Below are 26,455 nucleotides of genomic sequence, written 5' to 3' on the forward strand. Positions count from 1 at the left end.
CACTTTTTTTTTCTCTTCCTCAAATATTTATCCAAGTGTCAAACTCACACTGCACCATCCACATGAAAGGATGTTTATGTTTTACAAATTACAACACGTGATCATAACTTCATTTACAATTTGAGACAAAGCGAAAAGTCATTTTTGGATCAAGGCCCACAGAAATTATAGCCTTCATCTCCACTGTGGCTTCTTTAAGATTTTTATCAAAGTTTATCAAAGACCAAGGCGGAACAAGACAGGAGTATGTGTTCATAAAGCCTCTTGTTGTGCTGAGTTATACGCAAATCCACTGAAAGTTGTCCTAAAACTTACATTGCATATTCATTTTTGCTTAATTGTAATTGATAGGGCAGAAATGTTAATATAGCAACAAATATCTCATATCAGCATCAGTTTTAAAAGTAAAGAAAAAAACAAAATATACTTTATTTATGACACAACAGAGAATCAAACTGATCGGTAGCAAACTTGATAATTTCAGATCAATTAATGCAACAGTTAGTAGGAAAAAAAGAGAGTTTTTGTACCTTTAAGACAGCAACATTCAATCAATACACTTGCATATTTACAGGAACAGCAAAACCACCTTAGTAAGGATTCATCCTATTCACCTCTCCTTTTTAGAAAATAAAAATTTTCAAACTTTTCTATTTAAAAAAATGACTAAAATACAAAATTAAATAATTCAATGTAAAAAAGGCACACCCTCGCACAGTGTATATGTGTCAACATTTCAACAGAAACAGTAGAATATTTAGGATTACTTTGCAAACAATATTCCAGAAGACAACGTCACAATATCTCTATATTTTTATAATACTAAAGGTCTCTGGGATCACGCATAGTTTCAACAATGATGAGAGAGAGTGAGAGAAATATCAACAGTAAGACCTAGAGTTAGGCAGCATTCTCTCCCTCTTTACAGTGCAGCTAAAACACTGTAAACAGATTCAAGCATCAAATTAGCGCCAGCACAACTACATTCTCACTAAGAGAATGGCTCATTGTAAACTTGCTAATTTCTGTAAAAAAGGGAGGTACAAAATATGCTTCATTTTCATAACATGTTCTCTATTCAATAGCCAAACAACACAAAACAGGCAACATTTTAACCTTTCACTAGGGATACAAAAGTGGCAATGCACATGTAACCCATCAGGTGCTTAACACATTCTATGAATCACTACTATTGCATGACCCTTTGCGAGTCAGTGGTAAAACTGGAATCGTTTCCATAAACATTTTGGTGCTTTAGATCATGTGCAAAAACAGAGTCTTATCGGAGTCAATTTCAAATATTGAGCTCCTGTGCAAGACATTATACTGCACAGCAGGCAGCTAATCTAAATCCAATTTGCTAATTGGAACTTAACTATGAATTCTGCAGTTGAACCTGAAGTTGCATCCTTTAAACCCCACTGTTACATATGCTTATTAAACAGATAGAAAAATTAATCTGATTTAAAGGTACTGCCTGCAGCTATAGCAATAGTGCTACACTTTCAAACAACTGTGCTCCAATTCATTTTTATGCATATTCTGATCATATATTTTTAGGGCTAATTTATTTTATACAATTTATTTATTTTAATTATATTGTTTTAAACTGAAAATTTTTCTTTGCAAAAAAAAACAAACAAACAAAACAAACAAATTAAGCAGCTTTGAGAATTCCAGTATAATAATTATACGACATATCTGGGCACAAACAACATCACTCAATTTCTCAACAATATCTAACACAAGGTACAGAATGGTATATATGACATATGACTATATCACATGTATCCCTTATCAATGACAGAGCCATAAACCTACTGAAAAAAAATAAATAACAGCGGAGAAAAAGATTGTAAACAAAAAAGATCTTGATGGATCTCAAGCGTGATCCTCATGACAAGTGGGAGAGAAACTTCTCCCAGGATATGAAAACTCTTGTCACCACCAGTTACTCTTCATTTACACCGCACCCACCGCCTCACTCCCACCTCAAGCAGCAGTTAGGACAGGATGGTGGTGATGAAATCATAAAACCGCTTTGAATATTGCTCGGGGTTAACTGTTGAGATCTCTGCCCCTGCCTAAGGAAACAGATGATAGTTAAGGAAAATAGCAAAAATGGTTGTACACCTTCAAACATGTGCAGATTCTGAGTAAACTTAATTAATCACTAGCACTAAGGGGAATTAAGTGTTGTAAATTAAGATTATGGGCGAATTAAACAGCATTTTTGGCACTGCGGGCAATATGATCACATAGGAAATCGACATGTTGCTTCCTAAATTTCATGTGACCTGAAATCAACCCCATTCAGTCAAATTACTGGCAAGCACCATCCCCCATCAGAAATTTTTGCATCAATGCAAGAGTGAATATATTTCCCTCTAGCTCTACTTATAGCGTGTTGGGCGAGCACCCCTAAGACATGGGTTCTGAAGAAACCAGGAAGTAATCATGTTCACATAAACAATGGTTGAAATTTTGCTCTAAAATTAATTTTTTCACCCCACTGACGGTTAGGTTTAGGTTTGGGTTAGGGGGTAGAGTTAACTAAATATGCATTCCTGTTGACTGTATTACATCGACACTAAAAATACAACTCTGTGGACATTTCACATGGAAACTTGAGCTCACACATGCCCATATGTTCAACACTTCCAGCTTCAGCCACTTGTGGTTCGAATTTCACCAAGCACAGGCCGATTTCAGCAAACAAAACTTTTGACTTTCGTTGCCGAATTCACAGTGTGATCAGTCTGCTGCGGGAAGGGGATACTAATCGAAGGCTCATTCCAAACAAATGTGAGCACCTGAATCCCTTAACGAAGGGCCCTTCCACAAGGCCATAAGCGAAGTGAACATGCAATGGTCACTTTGAGGAAGTAACTTTGCTGTAATATAGTACTGTGCAAAAGTTTTAGGCACTTGTGAATAATGTTGCTTAGTGAGGATGTCTTCAAAATTAATGACATAAATAGTTTTCATTTATCACTTAATGTCATACAAAGTCCAGTAAACATAAAAAAGCTGAATCAATATTCAGTGTGACCACCTTTGCCTTTCAAACAGCACCAATTCTCCTAGGTACACCTGGACACAGTTTTTCTTGGTTGTTGGCAGATAGGATGTTCCAAGCTTCTTGGAGAATTCGCCACAGTTCTTCTAACTATTTCGGCTGTCTCAACTGCTTCTGTCTCTTTATGTAATCTCAGACTGACACGATGTTCAGGAGTGGGCTTTGTGGGGGCCATGACATCTGTTGCAGGGCTCCCTGTTCTTCTATTCTAATCTTTTCTATTTGCAAAAGTAATGTTTGAGAGTCTAAAATGTATATTTCCTATTGACACACTAAAGCTGAAGACATAAATAACCATCTTAAGACAAATGCTTTTGTGAAACATCTTATGTGCCTAAGACTTTTGTACAGTACTGTATATTTTTTGCTATAGTAATTTTTCTGACTGGTGCGCCTCGGGATTTTAAAACCCTCAGTTCCTCTCGTACACCCATGGACTATCGATGAAAAATATTCCTTACATGTTTGTTTATTCTTACCAAACGCCACACAGAGACGCAAGGTGCGTCCCAAGCCGCACACTTCTGCACTATTCTACATTATTTTGTAGTGTAAGTAGTGCGAGTAGTATATTTACACTGAAAATGCAACAAAAAGTGTACTATGAGTACCCGGATGATGCATTTCTTTAACTGTCAAAACAGAGTGTGGAATGTTTGACACTTTATGCACTTAGCGCTCGCAGCTTCCTGAAGATAGTGGAAGGGGCGGAGTTACCTGGCTGCAATGCTGGTCTGAAAAACAATTGTAAATAATAGAGAATGTAGCAACTAGCACAACTTCAGTTACAAATGTGAGTTGAATGCTTTATCATCAACCCAACGCTGTGTGAATATGTACGTTGTATCAGATATAAGTGTTAAACTGAGGTAAGTGGCAACACATCGCATGCGTTTGTAACATCCCTTCTGTCAGCTGTTAAACGGCAAATGCCTCCATGTTTAAAAAACGTTAAGTGTTCCATTTGGGACGTTACTACACTTTAAACATTCATACGTAAGTGCATAGCATATAGTGCACCATTTGAGACACAGCTACAGTATGCAGGTTTGATTTGTTTGTTTGTTTCTTTCATTTTTTACGCCATGCCAGCTTCTATGGCTATATTCATGGCGGGAACCAGGTTTAGTTATTTAAAATAGTTAAATAAGTTAAATGAGGTGTTTAAGATTGTATGCAGGTTTGATATAAATTTAAAGACATAAAGAGGCAGTATTTGAGGTTATATTTGCCACCATAATCTTAACAGCTATAAGCATACATTTTGCAGGAATTACAAGTAACTTTCAGATTCAAAATGAAGTGGTAACTTTCAGATTCAAAATGAAGTGGCAACTCACTTCAAGGGCTCTTTCCTTCAGAGTGAGTAGGGCACAAGGACGCTCACTTTCGAATGGAAATTCAAAAGTACTGCAATTGTGTTTCTTACCCCGTGTTTGACTGTCTTTGCTGCATGGGCTGCTTTCTTCTTGGCATCATATGGAGTGAGGATGTCAATCACTGCCATGAAGTAGATCTCTTTTTTAGAAGCGGCTGTAGTTGAGAATAAGGAATTGTTTTAGCACAAGCTAGAACTAGAATGAAGTGACAGTTTTACAGCAAAACTCACACATCTCCAAAATGCAATATTACCTATGATAAAGATTTTTCTATGTATACAATAAGTGGTGCTTGCTAAGGCAAGCATCACTAGTACTATTACTATTACCTTTTTACGTAACTTCTCTGGAGTATACGGTTTGTACTATGGACATGCATGATACCTCAAACCACACAGCTTGTTGAGGAGACATGTGATATTACTTTTCTAAGCAATAAGACTACTGTTTTGCCTGGTAGACAATAAAATGGGCGAAATATATATATACACATTGAAGGTGGGACCCGAGCCATATATAGGAACCAAAATATCTGCCCCAGAAGAGGGGCTTGGGATTTTTTGGCATGGGCCAGTAAGCAACCACCCAGAACACCCTTGCAACTGCATAGCAATACACTAAAAATCCCTCCAAACACCTTAGCGACCACACACAACTCCCTAGCGATGTGGCAGTGAGTTTTGCATGTGCAAGAACCCCTTACATTTTCTTCAGAAACTAGCAAACTAGTTAATTATATGTTAGGAAAAAGTATATCTCAGTCATTAGTTCTGTCAAATTAAAAGCGAGCTTCTGCAGATGAGTGACCAAATTAAAAGAATTAATTTAGTTCTAGCTGTAAAGTTACTCACTTTCATGGCTCTTGATAGCATACACATCAATGGTGGGGTCAAACTCTCCTGGACCCAGAGGCCTGTTGCTGTCTAGTGTGTTACTGGGGCTGTCTGGTGGGGAGCCGGTGGCCCCTCCATCACTCTCTGTCCCCTCTTCCTCCCCAGCATCATTGTCCTCACTCTCCTCCTCGGGCTGTTCCTGCTCCCCTCGCTCCACATCATGGATCCCTACCAGCAGACTGTAGTCCATCAGCTTCAGCTGGGCCAGGAACTGTCAACATATTTTTCATCCTTTTCAAGTGATCAAGTGCTAAATCATTCTCTTTTTAATTAGACACAGTTGAATGGCACAGATGGGGGATTTAAAAAAAAAAAATCACATTTAGTTTGAAGTTTAATTATCTAATTAGATTAAACAATGCAAATGACTGACAAGACAACTAAAAATGGGGAATAAGCTTGATCAGGAGAGAATTCTCAATGGATGAGTACAAAAACATCTAGATATAATACATACAGACCTCTACGTCATTCTTCAGCTTCTCCAGGAAAATTTTCTTATTCTCCTCATCTATTTGGATCTTTTGGCCATCATTGATGAAGTCATTATCTTTGTAAGTTGGAAGCTCCTTGGTCTGTTCACATTGGAAAAAAGTGTTAAAGTACATAAAGAGTATGTGCATTTAATTTGTATATTCTTTTTTGTTTTTGTTTTTTTTACTTAAAATGGACAATGCAATTGTTCCATTAAAGGGATAGTTCACCCAAAAATGAAATTCTTTCATCATTTACTTACCCTTATGCCATTCCAGATGTATATAACTTACTTTCTTCTGCTGAAAACAAACAAAGATTTTTAGAGTAATATTTCAGCTCTGTAGATCCTTTCAGTGCAAGTAAATGGTGACCAAAACTTTGAACATTAAGGCAACATAAAGGTAATCCATAAGACTCCAGCGGTTTAATCTATGTCTACAGAAGTGATATGATAGGTGTGGGTGAGAAACAGATCAATATTTAATTCCTTTTTTACTATAAATTCTCCCTGCCCAGTAGGTGGCGATATGCACAAAGAATGTGAATTGCCAAAAACAAGAAGAAGAATGTGAAAGTTAAAAGATTTGTAGTAAAAAGGACTCATAAAAAACTCGTTGTAAAAAAGGGTCATATGGATTACTTTTATGCTGCGCTTATGTGCTTTTTGGACATTCAAAGTTCTGGCCACCATTCACTTGCATTTTATGGACCTACAGAAATGAGTTGTTTTTTTGTTTTTTTTTACTAAAAACCATCGTTTGTGCCCTGCAGAAGAAAGAAAGTCATACACATCTAGGATGGCATGAGGGTGAGTAAATGATGAGACATGGGTGAAATATTCCTTTAACGTACCATATAATAACTTCTGAGTTTGTCATTTTTATTTGTTAACATGATTATATTGTTAACATGAATACAATTATGCTGTCACATCAATGCCATTAACATTTCAAAAGTAACTTGTCATGACACGTTATGACAAAGTTTAGCAATAATTAAAAACAATATGTTTATTCTTTTTTTCATCACCTTTCTATTATATTATTCTAAAATAATTTCAGTGTTTAAAAATAAATACAGTCTGGTCAGTGATGGTCTACTGCTATTATGTTCTGCCCACACAGAACAAAAGAACATATGAGAATGAACTAAGTGAGCTTAAAAATAGAACATTACAGATGCTCTCTACTGTAATACAAAGCAGTGTTGCCTCCTGTGGACACTCATTGTAGCAGGGTGTGATTTAGATTTCATGATTAGAGTGAACAAACAATTACCACATTTATAATAATTACAGTGATTAAACCTAAATGCCCTCTTACACAAAGATCAGTGATTCCAACCTAAAGTGTACAGTAAGGATCAAGCTTAATTCTTGGATTTGATTTTCATGCATTAGATTTGTTTAAAAAATATTTGTCTACATGTACTTCTGCATAGTAGGTAATATTTTTAGAAAACGTCAAATAAATACCACAATATTTAAAACTTTGTTCTATATGGATAACTGAACAAGAAAATAGACAGCTCCCTCAAGAAACACCAAACCATATTTTAACATTTTATGACCTAGTTAACATTTAATGAAATTTGAAATGATTACTGAGGCATAGGATGAGTTATGTTGATCCAAACTAAAAGAAAATTCAGATGGTCAGATGAAGCTATATATATATATATTTAAAAAAAAAAAAAACTCTGGCTCAGCAGAAAACACTTTAATAAAATGATGACACTACTCATCCAGTTCTTTTTGGAATTCCAGTAGAGATTGTCAAAGATGTTATTTCTGAAACAGAACATCATAAAGCACTGTCTCTGGTCTCGGGTTTTACGTTCCCTTGAGGATTCCAGAGGGAACTTTGCTTTCCTGAGGCAAAATGTAGGATGATGCATGTTGAAGAAGAACAGAGCAATATGGGACAGTTCTTTGCTGATGTGTCCTTACGTGTCTTATGGCGCAGTAAAAGCGTGTGGCAATCCGGATGGTTTGTAGCTTTTGGCTCATGCGAGATTTGGATGGAGCCCCATCCTCAGGTGTGCGTGGCTGCCAAGAGAAGGGAGGTAAGATGCATGCACCCACTAATTAAGTTTGTGGAGGTGATGAGCTGAAAAGTTTTCAAGATAACTTTGATAAAATAGTTTTGTACTTAGTTATTCAAAAGGGTGAGAACACTCCATTTCATACAGAAATATGTTCAACATGTAAAGCCTTCAGAATGTGGTGACAATTTTTACAAAGTGATGGAAGTATCCTACATACATGCATCAAAAAGAACACACCAAAAGTACAGAGTGATCTAAAACTGATTGATAGCATGGCTGCTACACAGTAAAAAAAAAAAGTGTAGACACGAAAAATCACAGGAGAATGTTAAGAAAATCACAGTTTAGAAACATTGCATAAAATACAGAGAATGACATTAAAATCTAGTGTGTATATGACACATATTTACAAATATACAGCTGTTAATATTTGCCAGAGAGTATCATATACAGCATTAGAATAGATCTCAATCTTAATGGAGGAGAAATCAGTAATGAAATAATCCATCATGCCAGCAAGAATAACATGCATATATTTAAAAAAAAAAAGAATATACATGCAAAAGATTCACATGCCCTTCATGAGAAAAACACAAGATCAGGTTTGCCTTGTGAGAGAGAATACTGTTCACAAATGTAGACTGCAAGCACTTCGTCATTTGCACTTTTTTATTGTGCAAAATGTTTTTGTATGTATTTGTATACAGTTTTCACACATTAAATCAATAAATATATTCAAGAAATTTAGTTCAAAGTGTAATCCAACCATCAAACATTTTCTGTCAGCAGTTTTTGTTTTCCCTGAAACCAAGTAGGTTGAAGAATATAATTGTCACTGGCACATTTCAGTCTGGCCAATCACATTTACATTCTGATTCCATTATCATCCGTCAATGGTTCCTGTAACCACTAAACTCTTTACATGCAGAGATCAGAGCACATCAATTACAGTGTAAAACAATAGGATATAAGGGATACTAAGGTTCTTAGGTTTAAATTACTCCAATATTTAATGATCATTTTCATTCTCCTCAGATCACTGGACTATAAAGTGCAGTTTCCCCACACTTCGAAGCAAAAGAAATAGAGCAAACCCTGAATTGAAAAGGAGCACAAAGAGTTTTTTTTTTTTTGTTTTTTTTTTTGGAAAGGAATGGAGAAAGTAAAAAATGGGATCTTTCACGCAGGAGAGTTTTATTTTGGTAGTTTATTAATACACAAGACACATGGATGGGAAGTTAAAATGTGATCAGAAAAAAAATGTTTTAGAATGTTTTACATTATTTCCAAACTCATGCGGTACGTTCAACATGCAAGTGTGAGCTCATTCTCTGAACACCAATCTAATATGCACAAGAAATCATACACTGGCCCTTCTTGACTTTTTTTTTTTTTTTTACATATGAACTTCCTTCGAAAGTTCATCCCCTCATCAAAAGTACTATACTTTCAACACATAATAAAAGTTAATGAAAGTTTGAAATGTAAGTTTACCTTTTCTTTGTCGCTAGCCTCTCTGGCGACTGTGGATCCCTAAAAAAGTAGTTCACAGAATAAAAGAACATAAAGTCATTATTAAAGTGGCCAACAAATTTAAGTTCTTGTGTCATTTACTCACCCTCATGTTGTTCCAAACTTAAATGACTTACTTTCTTTCATGGAACATCAAAAAATAAGTTAGGCAGAATGTTACTGAGGCTAATATTTTGCCTAAAATCTCCTTTTGAGTTCCATAGAAGAAAGTAAAATGGGTTTGGAATAACATGAGGGTGAACTATCCCTTTAAGCTCAAAGGTCTAGGTCCATAATACATACATAATCTAAAAATAAAAAATAATGCCTGTCATCACTCACCTTCAGATCATATTTTTTGTAAACAGGCAGCCGGTGGCTGAAAACATTGCGAGTGACGATCATGTAGGTCTCATCTCCATCCACTGTGAGGCGATACATGCCCAGAAACTGAGGGAGAAGCGTGTTGCCATGGCACTCAACTATATACTAGGGGGAAAATACAAATGTATTTCAGATCATAGCTTGCAAAGATCACTATAGGCTAGGAATTGTTTTTCCTTCTACCTGGTGGTACTTCTTCAGAATGTTGTGCATCTCGGCTACATCCTCGCTGGTGATGATCTTGATGACATATCTCTTGTTGAATGAGGTGTGGAAACGAGCTCCACTGCGGCCCTGAGCGTCACTGGGAATTGGGGCCCTGCGTGTCAGAGAGTTCTGCCACAGGAGGAGAGAATGGTGAAGGACTACACACTGCCAACACCAGACAAGCTTGCATTATATTCTGCTCCAGTAAAATGGTGCGAAACCAATGCTGGCACTTCTCCTAGACTGCAGTCTACAGTCAGTCTGGCCACTTCTTTTATTGAACCTCACCACACACTGAAATATGGTGACAGATTTTGCTCATTTGGATGGCAAAGCTCCCTGCCTAGTCTTTCTATAGCAACAGAAAATGTGAGAGGAAATGTTAACAGATTACTGTATTGTGCTGATAGTTTGCAAAGAGCTAAAGTATAGCCATTTTACTGTCCGTGCTTTAGCATAGTTGCCAAAAATATGAGCTATTGCTGCTATAACCACACTCTCTTTGTAGCTGTTGTACTGTTTGATATTAATCATTTTACTGATGTTCAAAGCTGTTCCAAGTATCTTCGCAGGTATGCAATGTAAAATTGATTTTGTAGATATTTACTGTATATTGGATGCGTGCATTGATTTGGGGAGGTTTTATGGAAGTCACCTGGAGACAGTTAGAGACAAATGCAATATGGTACTAAAACTGTGCTTTCACTTCAATGAAAAGGTAATAATGATTCCTAAAATCACAGTGCTGAGTCAACAGTAGTCTAAGTGAAGTATTGAGGCTTTCTGGGAGATGGGCCAAATTCAATAAACAATTTTCTACATATAGCATTTCTAGCAAGGTCTTCTGAGCCTGGAAGATCTGATAATTTGATAATTGCTGTAGAAAAAAGTTTCCTTAGTTTAGGATAAAACTGGTACATATAAACTGAGAAACCAAAGAAAGCCTAATTTTTTAATAAAAGGAGTCAGATGATGAGGAATGAAAATGTCCTTGATCTTTTGAGATACTTGATGTACAGTACAATAAAAACACACTGTAACATTCAGAAATCAAAACTTCCATCTCAGTCCAAAAATAATATTTTTTGAAACTGAGCTGCAAAAATGATTTGTTCCATACCTCTGCGAAACTTTGACATCACAAAGTAGCACACATATACACTCACTGAGCACTTTATGTGCCCGATGTGGTCTTCTGCTGTTGTAGCCTCAAGGTTCGATGTCTTGTGCATTCTGAGATGCTATTCTGCTCACTACAATTGTACAGAGTGGTTGTCTGAGTTACTGTAGACTTTCTGTCAGTCTGGCCATTCTCCATTGACCTCTCTCATCAACAGGGTGTTTCCATCCTCAAAGCTGCCGCTCACTGGATGTTTTTTGTTTTTGGCACCATTCGGAGTAAACTCTAGGAACTGTTGTGCGTGAAACTCCCAGGAGATCAGCAGTTACAGAAATACTCAAACCAGCCGGTCTGGCACCATCATGCCACAGTCAAAAGCACTGAGATCACATTTTCTCCCCATTTAGATGGTTGATGTGAACATTAACTGACGCTCCTGACCCGAATCCGCATAATTTTATGCACTGCTGCCACACGATTGGCTGATTCGATAGTTGCATGAATAATCACATAATCGATCAGTTTCACCAGGAAAGTACTGCTGAATATTCGGCAGAGCATACCCGATCATTTTTTGCCAGTGTTTGATTATTCAGACATTTTGTTAGACATCTTAGTTGGAGTTGCAGTGGAGCTCTACAAGCAATCCAAGAGACGCAAGCGAGGGAAACATGCCGGCACGCTTGTGAAGCTCCGTCGATGTGGCTTTAGGACTCCACTGCCGAGTATTCATCTGGCGAATGTCCGCTCCCTCGCCAACAAAACGGACTAACTGCTTCTGCTCACGCAAACAAGTAAGGACTTTTCTAACTCCGCTGCTCTGTGTTTCACAGAAACCTGGCTGAATGAAGCCATCCCGGACAGCGCATTACATCCGCCGGGCTTCCAGTTGTTCAGAGCGGATCGCGTTGCGGAATCATTGTAGAAAATGAGAGGCGGCGAGACATGCTTTTACATCAATGAAAGTTGGTGTACAGATGTAACAGCATTGAAGATGTGCTGTCCTAATTTAAAAGCGCTCTTCCTCAACTGTAAGCCTTTCTACTTGCTGCAGGAGTTTTCCTCATTCATTCTGGTGAGTGTTTACATCCCACCACAAGCATGCGTGAACGCAGCACTGCAACAGCTGGCTGATCACATCACAGACACGGAGCAACAACACCCGGACTCTCTTATCATTATTCTGAGAGATTTAAAAAAAAGTTAACCTCACCCGTGAACTGTCAAAATACAAACAACACATCACATGCCTCACCAGCTACAGAAATATACTGGACCACTGCTACACCACTGTAAAGGATGCATATCGCTCTGTCCCATGTGCAACTTTAGGACTCTCTGATCACTTTCTGGTTCATCTTCTCCTGACCTACAACCAGAAACTAAAATCAGCTAAGCCTGTAGTAAGGACTGTAATGAGATGGACCAATGAAGCAGAGCTGGAACTACAAACCTGCTTTGAATGCACTGATTGGAGTGTTTTTAAAGCTGCAGACACAGACCTGGACAAGCTCACAGATACTGTGACATCAGTTTCTGTGAGGATATATGCATCTCTACAAGAACTTTTCATTCAATGAAATTCAATAACAATAAACCATGGTTTTCAGCAAAACTCAGACAGCTTCGTCATGCCAAAGAGGATGCTTACAGAAGTGGGGATAAAATCTTGTACAACCAGGCCAGAAACACACTAAGGAGATTAGAGTGGCTAAAAGAAGCTACTCTGAAAAGCTGAAAAACTGATCCTGCATCTGTGTGGAGAGGCCTGAAGGACATCACCCACTACAAGACACTACCTTCTCGCTCTGTAGAGAATCAACAATTGGCTGATGACCTGAATGTGTTTTACTGCAGGTTTGAAAAGCCCAGTCTCACACGCCTCCCCCGCTCTGATCTTCACTTCACACACACACTTACACCTCCTGCAACCCCCCCTCCTGCTACTCAACCTGCACCTATGGTCTGTGAGGAGGATGTGTGCTGGGCTTTCAAGAAACAGAAGACTAGGAAAGCTTCAGGCCCAGATGGTGTTTCACCTGCCTGTCTGAAAGTCTGCGCTGACCAACTGGCACCCATGTTCACACAGATCTTCCATAGATCACTGGAGCAGTGTGCAGTTCCCTGCTGTTTCAAATGCTCCACCATCATTCTGGTCCCCAAAAAAACCAAAATCACAGGACTTAATGACAACAGACCTGTCACTCTCACGTCTGTGGTCATGAAGTCATTTGAGAGACTGGTTTTGACCTACCTGAAGGACATCACTGGACCCCTGCTAGACCCCCTTCAATTTGCTTACCAAGCAAACAGGTCTGTGGATAATGCTGTCAACATGGGACTGCATTATATCCTGCAACACCTCGACAGACCTGGGACTTATGCAAGGATCCTATTTGTGGATTCATTTCAGCCTTCAATACCATCACGCCTGATCTTCTCTCAACCAAACTGACCAACCTCTCCGTGCCCACCCCAATCTGTTGATGGATCACCAGCTTTCTGACAAATAGGCAGCAGCTAGTAAGACTCGGGAAACTCACATTCGGGACCCTCACTATTAGCATTGGTGCTCCGAAGGGATGCATTCTCTCTCCACTGCTCTTCTGCCTGTACACCAATGACTGCACTGCAAAGGACCCCTGTCAAGCTCCTGAAGTTTGCAGATGACACCACAGTCATTGGCCTCATCCACGATGGTGACGAGTCTGCATACAGACAGGAGGTTGAACAGCTGGCTGTCTGTTGCGGTCACAACAACCTTGAGCTGAACATGCTCAAAACAGTGGAGATGATAGCGGACTTCAGGAGAAATACCCCTCCCCCCCACATCCTGAACAGCACTGTGGCAGCAGTGGAGTCATTCAGGTTCCTGGGCTCTACCATCTCTCAGGACTGGACCACATAGACTCCATTGTGAAGGCGGCTCAGCAGAGGTTGTACTTCCTTCGCCAGCTGAGAAAGTTCAACCTGCCACAGAAGCTGCTGACACCGTTCTACTCGGCCATCATTGAGTCTGTCCTGTGTACATCTATAACTGTCTGGTTTGGTCCAGCCACCAAATCAGACAGAAGGAAACTACAATGGACAGTCAGGACTGCTGAGAGGATTATTGGTTCCCCCCGCCCACCCTCCAAGATCTGTTGGTCTCCAGAGTGAGGAAACGTGCAGGTAGAATCACTCTGGATCCCACACACCTTGCCCACACCCTCTTTGAACTGTTGCCCTCTGGCCAGCGCTACAGAGCACTGAGCGCCAGGACATCCAGGCACAAGAACAGTTTTTACCTTCAGGCCATTTTCCACATGAACAATTAGACTGCCTTCAGGACACCCCCATAGTGCAATAATGTCAATAAATATCTCATGTACATATGTAAATTCACTCATATTTAATTAAATAACTGTACATACATACCCCTATCACTTGCACATGTACATACGCCATTCTATGTTATATGTCCTATTATTTGTATGTCTATTTATACGCTTACCTTGTTTTATATTCTGTGTCTCACTCTAATTTTCTGTGTGCACTTGTTTCTCCTATCACTAAAAAAAATTCCTTGTGTACGTGAGAACACTTGGCAATAAATCTCATTCTGATTCTGATAAAGCTCATTCTGAATAAGTAGGTGTAAAGGTGTCCTCAGTGAGTGTAAATGTATCAACACGAGTATCTACATTTACATTTTAATTATGCCTTTTGGTGATCAGAAGCACTGCGCTTTTCCTGGCTGTTTGTAGCACCTGCCACTCTGTATATCTTTCTGAAGAATCACAATGTTATCAACAAGTTCCTGCAGTTTGTTTAAACAAGATCTCTGATTAGGTCCAACCTGATTTCATAAAATCACGTAACACCTACATTTTTGCACAATGATTTTTATGTGGCTTGTTGTACGTATCACGGCAGTTTTCTGGTGAATGAACGCTAGAGCCGTTACTACAACAATGACTTTTATTCACTTACAAATTACCAAGAAAACTGGCAGATTATCAGTTCATGAACACTTTTCACCCTGTTGCTCACACAATACTGTTTTATAACATCAGTACACTTTTACTATAGTGCATGACATACACAGAATTCGATACATTTTAATGTTTGCATTACAACATTACCAACTACATTTACAAGCTAATTTAAACACTATCAAGTTGCATGGTAGCTCAACTGATAAATGTGTTGCACTAGCGATGCAAAGGACCGCGGTAAGAGTCCCAAAGTACACAATACGCAAAGTGTCATAGAAGCAAATCTCCATTTTCACTTTCACATTCTTTCACATATTGAAAGTGAAAGTGGAGATGTATAGTAAACATTTACTTAAATATTGGTTTCTCACCCACACCTATCATATCGCTTTGAGTCTTGTGGATTACTTTTATGCTGCCTTTATGTGATTTTTGGAGATTCAAAAAAGGTCTGGTCACCATTCACTTGCATTGTATGGGCCTACAGAGCTGAGAATTTCTTAGTTAGTGTTCAGCAGAAGAAAGAAAGTCATACACATCTGGGATGACATGAGGGTGAGTAAATGATTAAGAGAATTTCCCTTTTTGATTTAACTATCCCTTTAAGTACTTAGGTACCTGATATTCCTGATCATCAATGGAGAACCTCTCCCTCAGATTGCGGAAGACTAGGGGACAGTACTCCTTAAACTTGAAATGGCTTGGCATGTTCTCTCTTTGTAAGTAGAAAAAAGGTACAAAAGCCATTAACTAACAAAAGCAAAGCAATGAACATATAGCAAAATGATCATTCTAATTTTAACAACATTATCTCAAGTCAGGCTCTCTTACTTGTTGAAGAGGTGGTTGTCCACCTTGATCTTAGAGTTGGCTTTGAAGTCATCAGGCATTAGCATAACAGGAATTTGGATGTGACTGAGTTCATTTATCTGCAAGAAAACAAAAGAATGTCAACATGTTGAATACAAAAAGGAAAGAGCAATTCATTAAAATCATACCAACTTATACAATTATATTACAGCTTAAGTACATCAAAAAATAGCTTCATATCTGCTCTACAATAGAATAGAAAGGCCTCTGGAATGACTCCAATTAAATAAATCAAATCCTTTCTAATTTACAGAGCACTATCTGCATTACAGGGGCCATTTCTCAAAATGTGCACTGCTGGACTACTGCCAAGAAACAACTTCCTTTCACTAACAACAGCAGCAATGAAAAACAGTGCTGTCTGCACCAACAGTGTAATATTACTTATTTGGCTGGACTACCTAATTGAATACAAGTAGTCTTTTAGGGGCAATAACACAGGCACCCCTACACATTCATGCAAGCAAGTCAGTTTTTGACAGTGACATGAACTGAATAAGGTACGGTGTAAACATATATTTTTGTTAGTGTTCAAAAATGCTTGTCTGTCCTACATGGTGGAATCCAACCTGTTTATTTGATGCTCCTTTTCCATCATATAAAAAACACACTATTAATTGTTGTGTGTATGTGAAGAGCTATTTCTGTGCATCTTTCTGTGCCTCCATCTGTCCCTGCCGCATCAGGGGGTGTCGTCCAGTCTATTAAGAAGCGGTTCACTTAATAAAGAAGACTGTGTTTTGTAATTTGAAAGACATGACTAATTAGTACTAGTAATAGGTATTAGTTTCTGAAACCAAATATGTCCTTGTATGATTTACGTATAAGATAATGTGTTGATCAACAGGGTAATTTGGAAACCCTGTTTTACTAACCACCATCTTCCAATGTCTTGTTCTGCATGATAATATATTATCAAAGAGGAGATGCAAAGGTAAACCATAGTCTAAAAATCAAAAAAGAGAAAGAGGAAACAGAAAGAAAGAGATGAGAAAGAGAAAATGATGGGGGAGAGGGAAGCAGGTTCACTGAGAGCAGCACTGTAGCAGCAGCAGCAGCAGCTAAAAATGGGAAAGGACAAGCCACGGTCAACTAGCCCAAGCTTTTTAGCATAAACACACACACATACACCATCTACTCTTTATATACACTCACTGAGCACTTTATTAGGAACACCTGGTCCTAATAAAGTGCCCGATGTGGTCTTTGCTTTTGTAGCCCATCCGCCTCAAGGTTCGACATGTTGTGCATTCTGAGATGCTATTCTGCTCACTACAATTGTACAGAGTGGTTATCTGAGTTACCGTAGCCTTTCTGTCAGCTCAAACCAGTCTGGCCATTCTCCGTTGACCTCTCTCATCAGCAAGGTGTTTCTGTCTACAGAACTGCCGCTCACTGGATGTGTTTTGTTGTTGTAAACTCTAGAGACTATTGTGTGTGAAAATCCCAGGAGATCAGCAGTTACAGAAATACTCAAACCAGCCCGTCTGGCACCAACAATCATGCCACGGTCAAAATCACTAAGATGAAAGTTTTTTCCCCATTCTGATGGTTGATGTGAACATAAACTGAATATCCTGACCCATATCTGCATGATTTTATGCACTGCACTGGTGTCCACGATTGACTGATTAGATAATCGCATGAATAAGTAGGTATACAGGTGTTCCTAATAAAGCGCTCAGTGAGTGTAGTATATCCAATGTTCAAAATATTCTAATTTTTTTCTACTCATGAAATTAATGCAATGCTGGAATATATTTTCATGTCACAATGGTCCAATTTCAGCACATAGCTTGACAAATACACATTATAATTAAACGACTATGAGCTAATCCTGATAAAATCACAATGAAAATCTAAAATTAAAAGTAAAAGGGATAGTTCACCCAAAAATTGTCATCATTTACTCACCAGCATTTTGTTCCAAACCCGTATGACTTTCTATCTTCAGTGGAACACAAAAGGAAATGTTAGGCTTCTCAGTCACCATTCACTTTCATTATATGGAAAAGAGATGCAATGGAAATGACTGAAACTACCATTCTGCCTAACATCTACTTTTGTGTTGCACTTAGTAAAGTAATTCAGGTTTGGAACAACATGAGGGTGAGTAATTGATGACAAAATTTTCATTTTTGGGTCAAGTATCCCTTTAATACACTAACAACCATGTTCAGAAAAATGTACGCTAACCTGTTTATCCTCTAGTAGTGGAGTGTCTATGTAATTATATTCAGATATAGAGGGTATGTGGTGTAGTGGCTCTGTAACCCCATCCCCCACTTTACACTTGGTTGCATAATCAACATACAATTTCATTTGGATAAAGCCATTGAGATTAATCCAGCAAGAGACCAGAGGCTTTTCCTGGGGAACAGGAAAGCCACTCTGGAACATGTGTACTGGGATACAGAATCATTACATGCAATTTTATACTTCCTTTTATTGTATTTCAAATCAGATTTGCAATAATAGCAATCACTGGGGCCTGTTTATTCAGCAGATTAATATCTGTCAGAACATAAGGCTCATCACCCGGTTTACATAACACAGTGCTACTACAAATTTACATCAAGGGCAACTGACAGCATATAGCTCCTTATGTGCTGGGAAAAGAGTGCATTTCATTACAGCCCTAGTTAAAGCAATTTTTTCATTCCTGCCACAATGAAAGGGGCCTTCTTTATCCCCTTCACCTCAGACTTCAGTTATACCTCAGAGACTGTTATGTAAGCAACTTGAAAAAGCTTATCTGAGTCAGTGCTGAATGGAGGATGAGGATGAAAAATCTAAGTGAGGGATAATAAAAGGAGAGAATGGGAAGAGGGGGTGGGGATTAGATGAGAGAGAAGAGATACAGTGATGAAGTAAGTAGTTGGGATGAATACTGAAAAAAGGACTATCAAGGATAGACTTGGTGTACAAAGTAAGAGGGTGTGGGCTATAAGTAGTCAAGGGAGGGGATTAATTGGCCTCAATTACAAAAATAGGCGAAACCCAGAGGCAATATGCCTGAACACTGTGTTTATGAGGTAAAAAGTTCCCATTTGCCAATAATGTCAAACATAAAGGATGGACAGGGAAGATTGCGCTAATTAAGTTTGAAAGCATAACCTTGTAGGCAACACTGATTTATTTTGAGGCCAAGTTAGTGATGTAATATATAATGATTTACACCTACACCCAATGACTGATGAAAGAAAAGTAAAACATTTTTAAGATGGAGTTGAAGCCAAGATGGTAAGAACATACTTAAGTGTTGTAGATATTGTTCCATGTATTTTTGTATCCATGACTAATGAGCAAATGAGTCATTCTAACAACCTTTTGATTTCCTTCTTGAAAAGAAAAAAAAAAAAGAAAAAAAAAACAGGAATTCATGTTGGCCTGGCTTTTTCTCTGTTACCTAGAAGGATACTCTGATGGACAGTGTAATGTTCTCTCAAAAGCATATCTGAAAATCTACAGTACTGTGCAAAGTTATAGGCAGTTGTAAAAAAAATTTTGTATAGTGAGGATGTTTCCAAAATATTAGCATGAATAATTTTTATTATCACTTTACCTGTGCAGTAAATATTTAAAAAAGCTAAATCAATATTTGGTTTGAACACCCTATGCCTTTGAAACAACACCAATTCTCCTATGTACACTTGCGCACAGTTTTTCAAGGTTGTTAGCAGGTAGATTGTTCCAAGCATCTTGGAGAACCTGCCACAGTTCTATGTAATTAGAGTCTCAATTGCTTCAGTCTCTTCATGTGATCCCAGACTGACTCAATGATGTTGAGATCCATGCTCTGTGAGGGCCATACCATCTGTTGCAGGGCTCCTTTTTCTACTTCAATTCTATTTTATTTGCAAAAGGAATGTTTGGAAATTCTAAAATTTGGAAATGTAAAATTTATATTTCCTATTCGCTCTAAAGCAGAAGATATAAATTAACCGTCTCATGTGCCTATGACTATTGCATAGTATTGTTCATATCATATGCACATCTTCCTATTGGATGTATCAAAATGTTTTAACAGCCGATGCACCTCTTTTACCAGAAGTGGTGTACTGGCATACAGTGGTTGCCTATTAGTGTTTGAGAGTAACTTCTATGTTACACTTAGACACAAAAGCAAAAGAGACTCATATAGGTTATTATTAGTCATGTATAAAATATCGATATATTGATTGGCACGGTATATAATCGATATATTAGCATTAGCCGATATTTAAAGAAGAAGCCTACTTTGTGTGATTTCCAACTCACTCAGTTGGGCTTCTGTTTAATGTCTGGGGTAATAACGTTGGGAGACCACAAGGGGGTGATATAACATTTACTGAAGCAGGTCGTAAGGCACAAGTATCACAACTAGGATGGGTATTTTAGAGATCCTTGCACAGGATGCATTCACTCAAAAGTTACAAAGGTTTTTGTACTTCTTCAAGAATGAACAAAGCAACACTGATGAGTTTGCAGGTTAGTGTATGAAACTGGTTTAACTGCGCAGACTGAACGAATTATGCAATTTCTCTATATGTAGCTATGAAGAGGTTTCGTTTAAGCTGTAAAACCACAAAATACATACTTGTAACTGAAAATACATTCTGTAGGCTATTTGAAAGATGCAAATACACAATATATCATCTACTGATGGCTAGAGAAAATAATGTTTTTCATTTGATAATGATTTGAGTCAAATTTAATGGAAAACTATGCGAGTTACGCTCCGTAGCACTGCAGATTTTTGAGCCGCACAGTGTATGTACCTTCATAGAAAATAATTGTTTCAAATTTAAAAAATGCGCCATTTCGTTCGCCAGAGACATCCAGTGTGCGACCCCCTTTAATTACCCTGCTGCTCACGCTTAACCAAAGTTGTGTTGAGAAATATGTTTGAAAAGACAAAAGACTATTGTGCAATAAGCAGCCCTATTTATATCAGAAAAAAATATTGATAATCATAGGGAAAAGCTTCTGCATAACAATGAGTAAAAAAGGCATCGATCCCAAGCCTAGTTACTAGAAATAGAGTAGAGTTGGACAATCAAAATACAGCCCCAAACAGATGTCATTTTTGTTCAGGATAAAGAAATAAACAAGAATAAATTATTCAGCCATATGGCTTAAAAAAAATTAAATATCACACATTACTTTCTACAAATTGAAACAGCCATATGTCATGTTTAGGGTTATATGACCTACAAAGTATATCAAACTGTTGGCATTAGATGCCACCATAAAATACTGTATAAAAAATAAATAAATAAATAAAATGATATATATATACAGTGGTGTGAAAAAGTGTTTGCCCCCTTCCTGATTTCTTATTTTTTTGCATGTTTGTCACACTTAAATGTTTCAGATTATCAAACAAGTTTAAATATTAGTCAAAGATAACACAAGTAAACACAAAATGCAGTTTTTAAATGAAGGTTGTTATTATTAAGGGAAAACAAAATCCAAACCTACATGGCCCTGTGTGAAAAAGTGATTGCCCCCTAAACCTAATAACTGGTTGGGCCACCCTTAGCAGCAACAACTGCAATCAAGCGTTTGCAATAACTTGCAATGAGTCTTTTACAGCGCTGTGGAAGAATTTTGGCCCACTCATCTTTGCAGAATTGTTGTAATTCAGCCACATTGGAGGGTTTTCGAGCATGAACTGCCTTTTTAAGGTCATGCCACAGCATCTCAATAGGATTCAGGTCAGGACTTTGACTAGGCCACTCCAAAGTCTTCATTTTGTTTTTCTTCAGCCATTCAGAGGTGGACTTGCTGGTGTGTTTTGGATCATTGTCCTGCTGCAGAACCCAAGTTCGCTTCAGCTTGAGGTCACGAACAGATGGCTGGACATTCTCCTTCAGGATTTTTTGGTAAACAGCAGAATTCATGGTTCCACTTATCACAGCAAGTCTTCCAGGTACTGAAGCAGCAAAACAGCCCCAGACCATCACACTACCACCACCATATTTTACTGTTGGTATGATGTTCTTTTTCTGAAATGCGGTGTTACTTTTACGCCAGATGTAATGGGACACACACCTTCCAAAAAGTTCAACTTTTGTCTCGTCAGTCCACAGAGTATTTTCCCAAACGTCTTGGGGATCATCAAGATGTTTTTTGGCAAAAATGAGACGAGCCTTAATGTTCTTTTTGCTCAGCAGTGGTTTTCGTCTTGGAACTCTGCCAGGCAGGCCATTTTTGCCCAGTCTCTTTCTTATGGTGGAGTCATGAACACTGACCTTAACTGAGGCAAGTGAGGCCTGCAGTTCTTTGGATGTTGTTGTGGGGTCTTTTGTGACCTCTTGTATGAGTCGTCGCTGCGCTCTTGGGGTAATTTTGGTCGGCCGGCCACTCCTGGGAAGGTTCACCACTGTTCCATGTTTTCGCCATTTGTGGATAATGGCTCTCACTGTGGTTCTCCGGAGTCCCAAACTTTAGAAATGGCTTCTCAATTACTTTCTTTCTCATTTGTTCCTGAATTTCTTTGGATCTCGGCATGATGTCTAGCTTTTGAAGATCTTTTGGTCTACTTCACTTTGTCAGGCAGGTCCTATTTAAGTGATTTCTTAATTGAGAACAGGTGTGGCAGTAATCAGGCCTGGGTGTGGCTAGAGAAATTGAACTCAGGTGTGATAAACCACAGTTAAGTTATGTTTTAACAGGTGGGGCAAACACTTTTTCACACAGGGCCATGTAGGTTTGGATTTTATTTTCCCTTAATAATAACAACCTTCATTTAAAAACTGCATTTTGTGTTTACTTGTGTTATCTTTGACTAATATTTAAACTTGTTTGATGATCTGAAACATTTAAGTGTGACAAACATGCAAAAAAATAAGAAATCAGGAAGGGGGCAAACACTTTTTCACACCACTGTATATATACACTCCGATCAGCCGCAACATTAAAACCACCCGCCTAAAATTGTGTAGGTCATACTGCCAAAACAGCGCCAACCCGCATCTCAGAATAGCATTTTGAGATGCTATTCTTCTCAGAACAATTGTAGAGCACGGTTATCTGAGTTACCGTAGACTTTGTCAGTTTGAACCAGTCTGGCCATTCTCTGTTGACCTCTTTCATCAACAAGGCATTTCCATCCACAGAACTGCCACTCACTGGATGTTTTTTTGTTTTTGGCACCACTCGGAGTAAATTCTAGAGACTGTTCTGCATGAAAATCCCAGGAGATCAGCAGTTACAGAAATACTCAAACCAGCCCATCTGGTACAAACGATCATCCATGCGATTATCTAATCAGCCAATCGTGTGGCAGCAGTGCAGTGCATAAAATCATTCAGATACGGGTCAGGAGCTTCAGTTAATGTTCACATCAACCATCAGAATGGGGGAAAAATGTGATCTCAGTGATTTGGACCATGGCATGATTACTGATGCCAGATGGGCTGGTTTGAGTATTTCTGTAACTGCTGATCTCCTGGGATTTTCACGCACAACAGTCCCTAGAATTTACTCAGAATGGTGCAAAAACAAAAAACATCCAATGAGCGGCAGTTCTGTGGATGGAAATGCCTTGCTGATGAGAGAGGTCAACAGAGAATGGCCAGACTGGTTCAAACTGACAAAGTCTATGGTAACTCATATAACCGCTCTGTACAATTGTGGTGAGAAGAATAGCATCTCAGAATGCTATTCTGAGATGCGGGTTGGTGCTGTTTTGGCAGCATAAGGGGGAACTACACAATATTAGGCAGGTGGTTTTAATGTTGGTGGCTGATCGGTGTATATATATATATATATATATATATATATACAGTTGAAGTCAGAAGTTTACATACACTTAGGTTGAAGTCATTGATACTCATTTTTTAACCACTCCACAGAATTCATATTAGCAAACTATAGTTTTGGCAAGTCGTTTTGGACATCTACTTTGTGCATGACACAAGTCATTTTTCCAATAATTGTTTACAGACAGATTGTTTCACTTTTAATTGACTATATCACAATTCCAGTGGGTCAGAAGTTTACATACACTAAGTTAACTGTGCCTTTAAGCAGCTTGGAAAATTCCAGAAAATGATGTCAAGCCTTTAGACAATTAGCCAATTAGCTTCTGATAGGAGGTGTACTGAATTGGAGGTGTACCTGTGGATGTATTTTAAGGCCTACCTTCAAACTCAGTGACTCTTTGCTTGACATCATGGGAAAATCAAAAGAAATCAGCCAAGTCTTGGACCTCCACAAGTCTGGTTCATCCTTGGGAGCAATTTCCAAACACCTGAAGGTACCACGTTCATCTGTACAAACAATAGTACGCAAATATAAACACCATGAGACCACGCAGCCATCATACTGCTCAGGAAGGAGACACATTCTGTCTCCTAGAGATGAATGTAGTTTGGTGCGAAAAGTGCAAATCAATCCCAGAACAACAGCAAAGGACCTTATGAAGATGCTGGAGGAATCAGGTAGACAAGAATCTACATCCACAGTAAAACGAGTCCTATATCGACATAACCTGAAAGGCTGCTCAGCAAGGAAGATGTCTCTACTCCAAAACTGCCATAAAAAAAGCCAGACTACAGTTTGCAAGTGCACATGGGGACAAAGATTTTACTTTTTGGAGAAATGTCCTCTGGTCTAATGAAACAAAAATGTAATTGTTTGGCCATAATGACCATCGTTATGTTTGGAGGAAAAAGGGTGAGGCTTGCAAGCCGAAAAACACCATCCCAACCGTGAAGCATGGGGGTGGCAGCATCATGACGTGGGGGTGCTTTGCTGCAGGAGGGACTGGTGCACTTCACAAAATAGATGGCATCTTGAGAAAGGAAAATTATGTGGATATATTGAAGCAACATCTTAAAACATCAGCCAGGAAGTTAAAGCTCGGTCGCAAATGGGTCTTCCAAATGGTCAATGACCCCAATCATAGCTTTAAAGTTGTGGCAAAAAGGCTTAAAACAACAAAGTCAAGGTATTGGAGTGGCCATCACAAAGCCCTGACCTCAATCTGATAGAAAATGTGTGGGCAGAACTGAAAAAGCGTGTGTGAGCAAGGAGGCCTACAAACCTGACTCAGATACACCAGTTCTGTCTGGAGGAATGGGCCAAAATTCCAGCAACTTATTGTGAGAAGCTTGTGGAAGGCTACCCAAAACTTTTGACCCAAGTTAAACAGTTTAAAGGCAATGCTACCAAATACTTACAAAATGTATGTAAACTTCTGACCCACTGGGAATGTGATGAAAGAAATAAAAGCTGAAATAAATTATTCTCTCTACTATTATTCTGACATTTCACATTCTTAAAATAAAGTAGTGATCCTAAATGACCTAAGACAGGGAATGTTTTCTACGATTAAATGTCAGGAATTGTGAAAAACTGAGTGTAAATGTGTTCGGCTAAGGTGTATTTAAACTTCTGACTTCAACTGTTTATATATATATGTGTGTGTGTGTGTGTGTTGTTATTTTTTTAAACAGCATTTTCAAAGGAAATTGCCTTTGGGGATAACAAAACATTGCCGTATGATTCCATGATACTGTAAAAATAGCTACTCATATTCTTTACCCCAACTTAACTTCAGATAAAGGGAGACATAGAGGAAATGTAGAAGCTTCTTAAATGGTAACTAAGAGGCTCTTTGACAGCATTCAACAATGTACAAAATCAACACATCTGACACTTTTGACTTCTTGACTACTAAGTGGAAACTAAGACTGTATGGTTTACACCTCCACAGAACAAAGAGGTAACAAATCATAGCTTTGTACATCTCCATATGCATGAACATTATGGGACCAAAATAAGGCTCCCAGACACTGGTGTTGAGATTCCCTGGAGTTCAATTAGGACTTGTCTGATACCTGGAAATCTACCATTCCCAATGGGGGAGCATGCTTTAAACATACCTTGTTGTTTAAGATCTAGGAATAGCAAATAGCGCATCATCTGGTAAATACTAAAAACGATAAATATATGTAGTTTTCTTGCAGCGTTTAGCACTGTCAAATGACGAGGAATGATAACTTAAATACTGTCTATAAGCAGTCATTCAGAGTAATGGAACACTACGACTGTGTGCCAAAGCATCTCACATCCGATCAAACACTTGCTTTGCTTGCTGGCACGATCATTTTAACGCATCAGCTCATGGAAGAAAACCTCCAATATCGTACAATGACGTCGTCAAAGCAACTGTTTTCGAGGGACCAAGAGGCAGCGGGAAAAAACTGTCACATGTGCCTTAAATCCGCTGGCATGCATCACTGTTGTCATAAACCTCGCTATAACAAAATGTAACCCTTACCGAGTGGTTCACTCCCCACATCAACACGCTGAGGAGCGGGTCGCTGGCACGAAACAACTTGACCTTCTGAGACACGAAGTGTTTCTTCTTGGTTTTGGTTTTGCTGGCGATGGATGCAGCAAGGCTGCTGGCTGCAGAGGCCATGTTTAGTGAGCAGGCTCGGATGAATGAAATCCCTCTCTGCGCGTGGCACTTTTCGCGACTAGCGGGCGAGGTGTCGACACGAGCTGGATCTTCA

General features: G+C 38.6%; 1 protein-coding gene across 2 annotated transcripts in view; it reads right to left on the reverse strand.

The window, feature by feature from the left end:
- Positions 1 to 427: 427 nt before the first annotated feature.
- The window catches only part of pip4k2ab (phosphatidylinositol-5-phosphate 4-kinase, type II, alpha b), a 26,649-nt gene continuing 621 nt past the window's right edge, over positions 428 to 26,455 (reverse strand). Inside the window, exons 1-11 of one of the 2 annotated variants that reach the window (XM_051699511.1) lie at positions 26,218 to 26,455; positions 15,906 to 16,003; positions 15,693 to 15,789; positions 9,954 to 10,106; positions 9,729 to 9,875; positions 9,369 to 9,407; positions 7,777 to 7,875; positions 5,813 to 5,926; positions 5,310 to 5,562; positions 4,509 to 4,612; positions 428 to 2,084 (exon numbers count right to left, since the gene is read on the reverse strand). The exon at positions 26,218 to 26,455 is cut by the window's right edge and continues 621 nt beyond it. In XM_051699511.1, the coding sequence (XP_051555471.1) occupies positions 2,004 to 2,084; positions 4,509 to 4,612; positions 5,310 to 5,562; positions 5,813 to 5,926; positions 7,777 to 7,875; positions 9,369 to 9,407; positions 9,729 to 9,875; positions 9,954 to 10,106; positions 15,693 to 15,789; positions 15,906 to 16,003; positions 26,218 to 26,361 (1,329 nt within the window). In that variant the 5' untranslated portion in view covers positions 26,362 to 26,455 and the 3' untranslated portion in view covers positions 428 to 2,003. The remainder of the gene's footprint in view (positions 2,085 to 4,508; positions 4,613 to 5,309; positions 5,563 to 5,812; positions 5,927 to 7,776; positions 7,876 to 9,368; positions 9,408 to 9,728; positions 9,876 to 9,953; positions 10,107 to 15,692; positions 15,790 to 15,905; positions 16,004 to 26,217) is intronic. The other variant, XM_051699512.1, reaches the window with a different exon arrangement.

The sequence above is a fragment of the Myxocyprinus asiaticus genome, chromosome 6, assembly GCF_019703515.2.
Source record: "Myxocyprinus asiaticus isolate MX2 ecotype Aquarium Trade chromosome 6, UBuf_Myxa_2, whole genome shotgun sequence".
Taxonomy (NCBI): Eukaryota; Metazoa; Chordata; class Actinopteri; order Cypriniformes; family Catostomidae; genus Myxocyprinus; species Myxocyprinus asiaticus.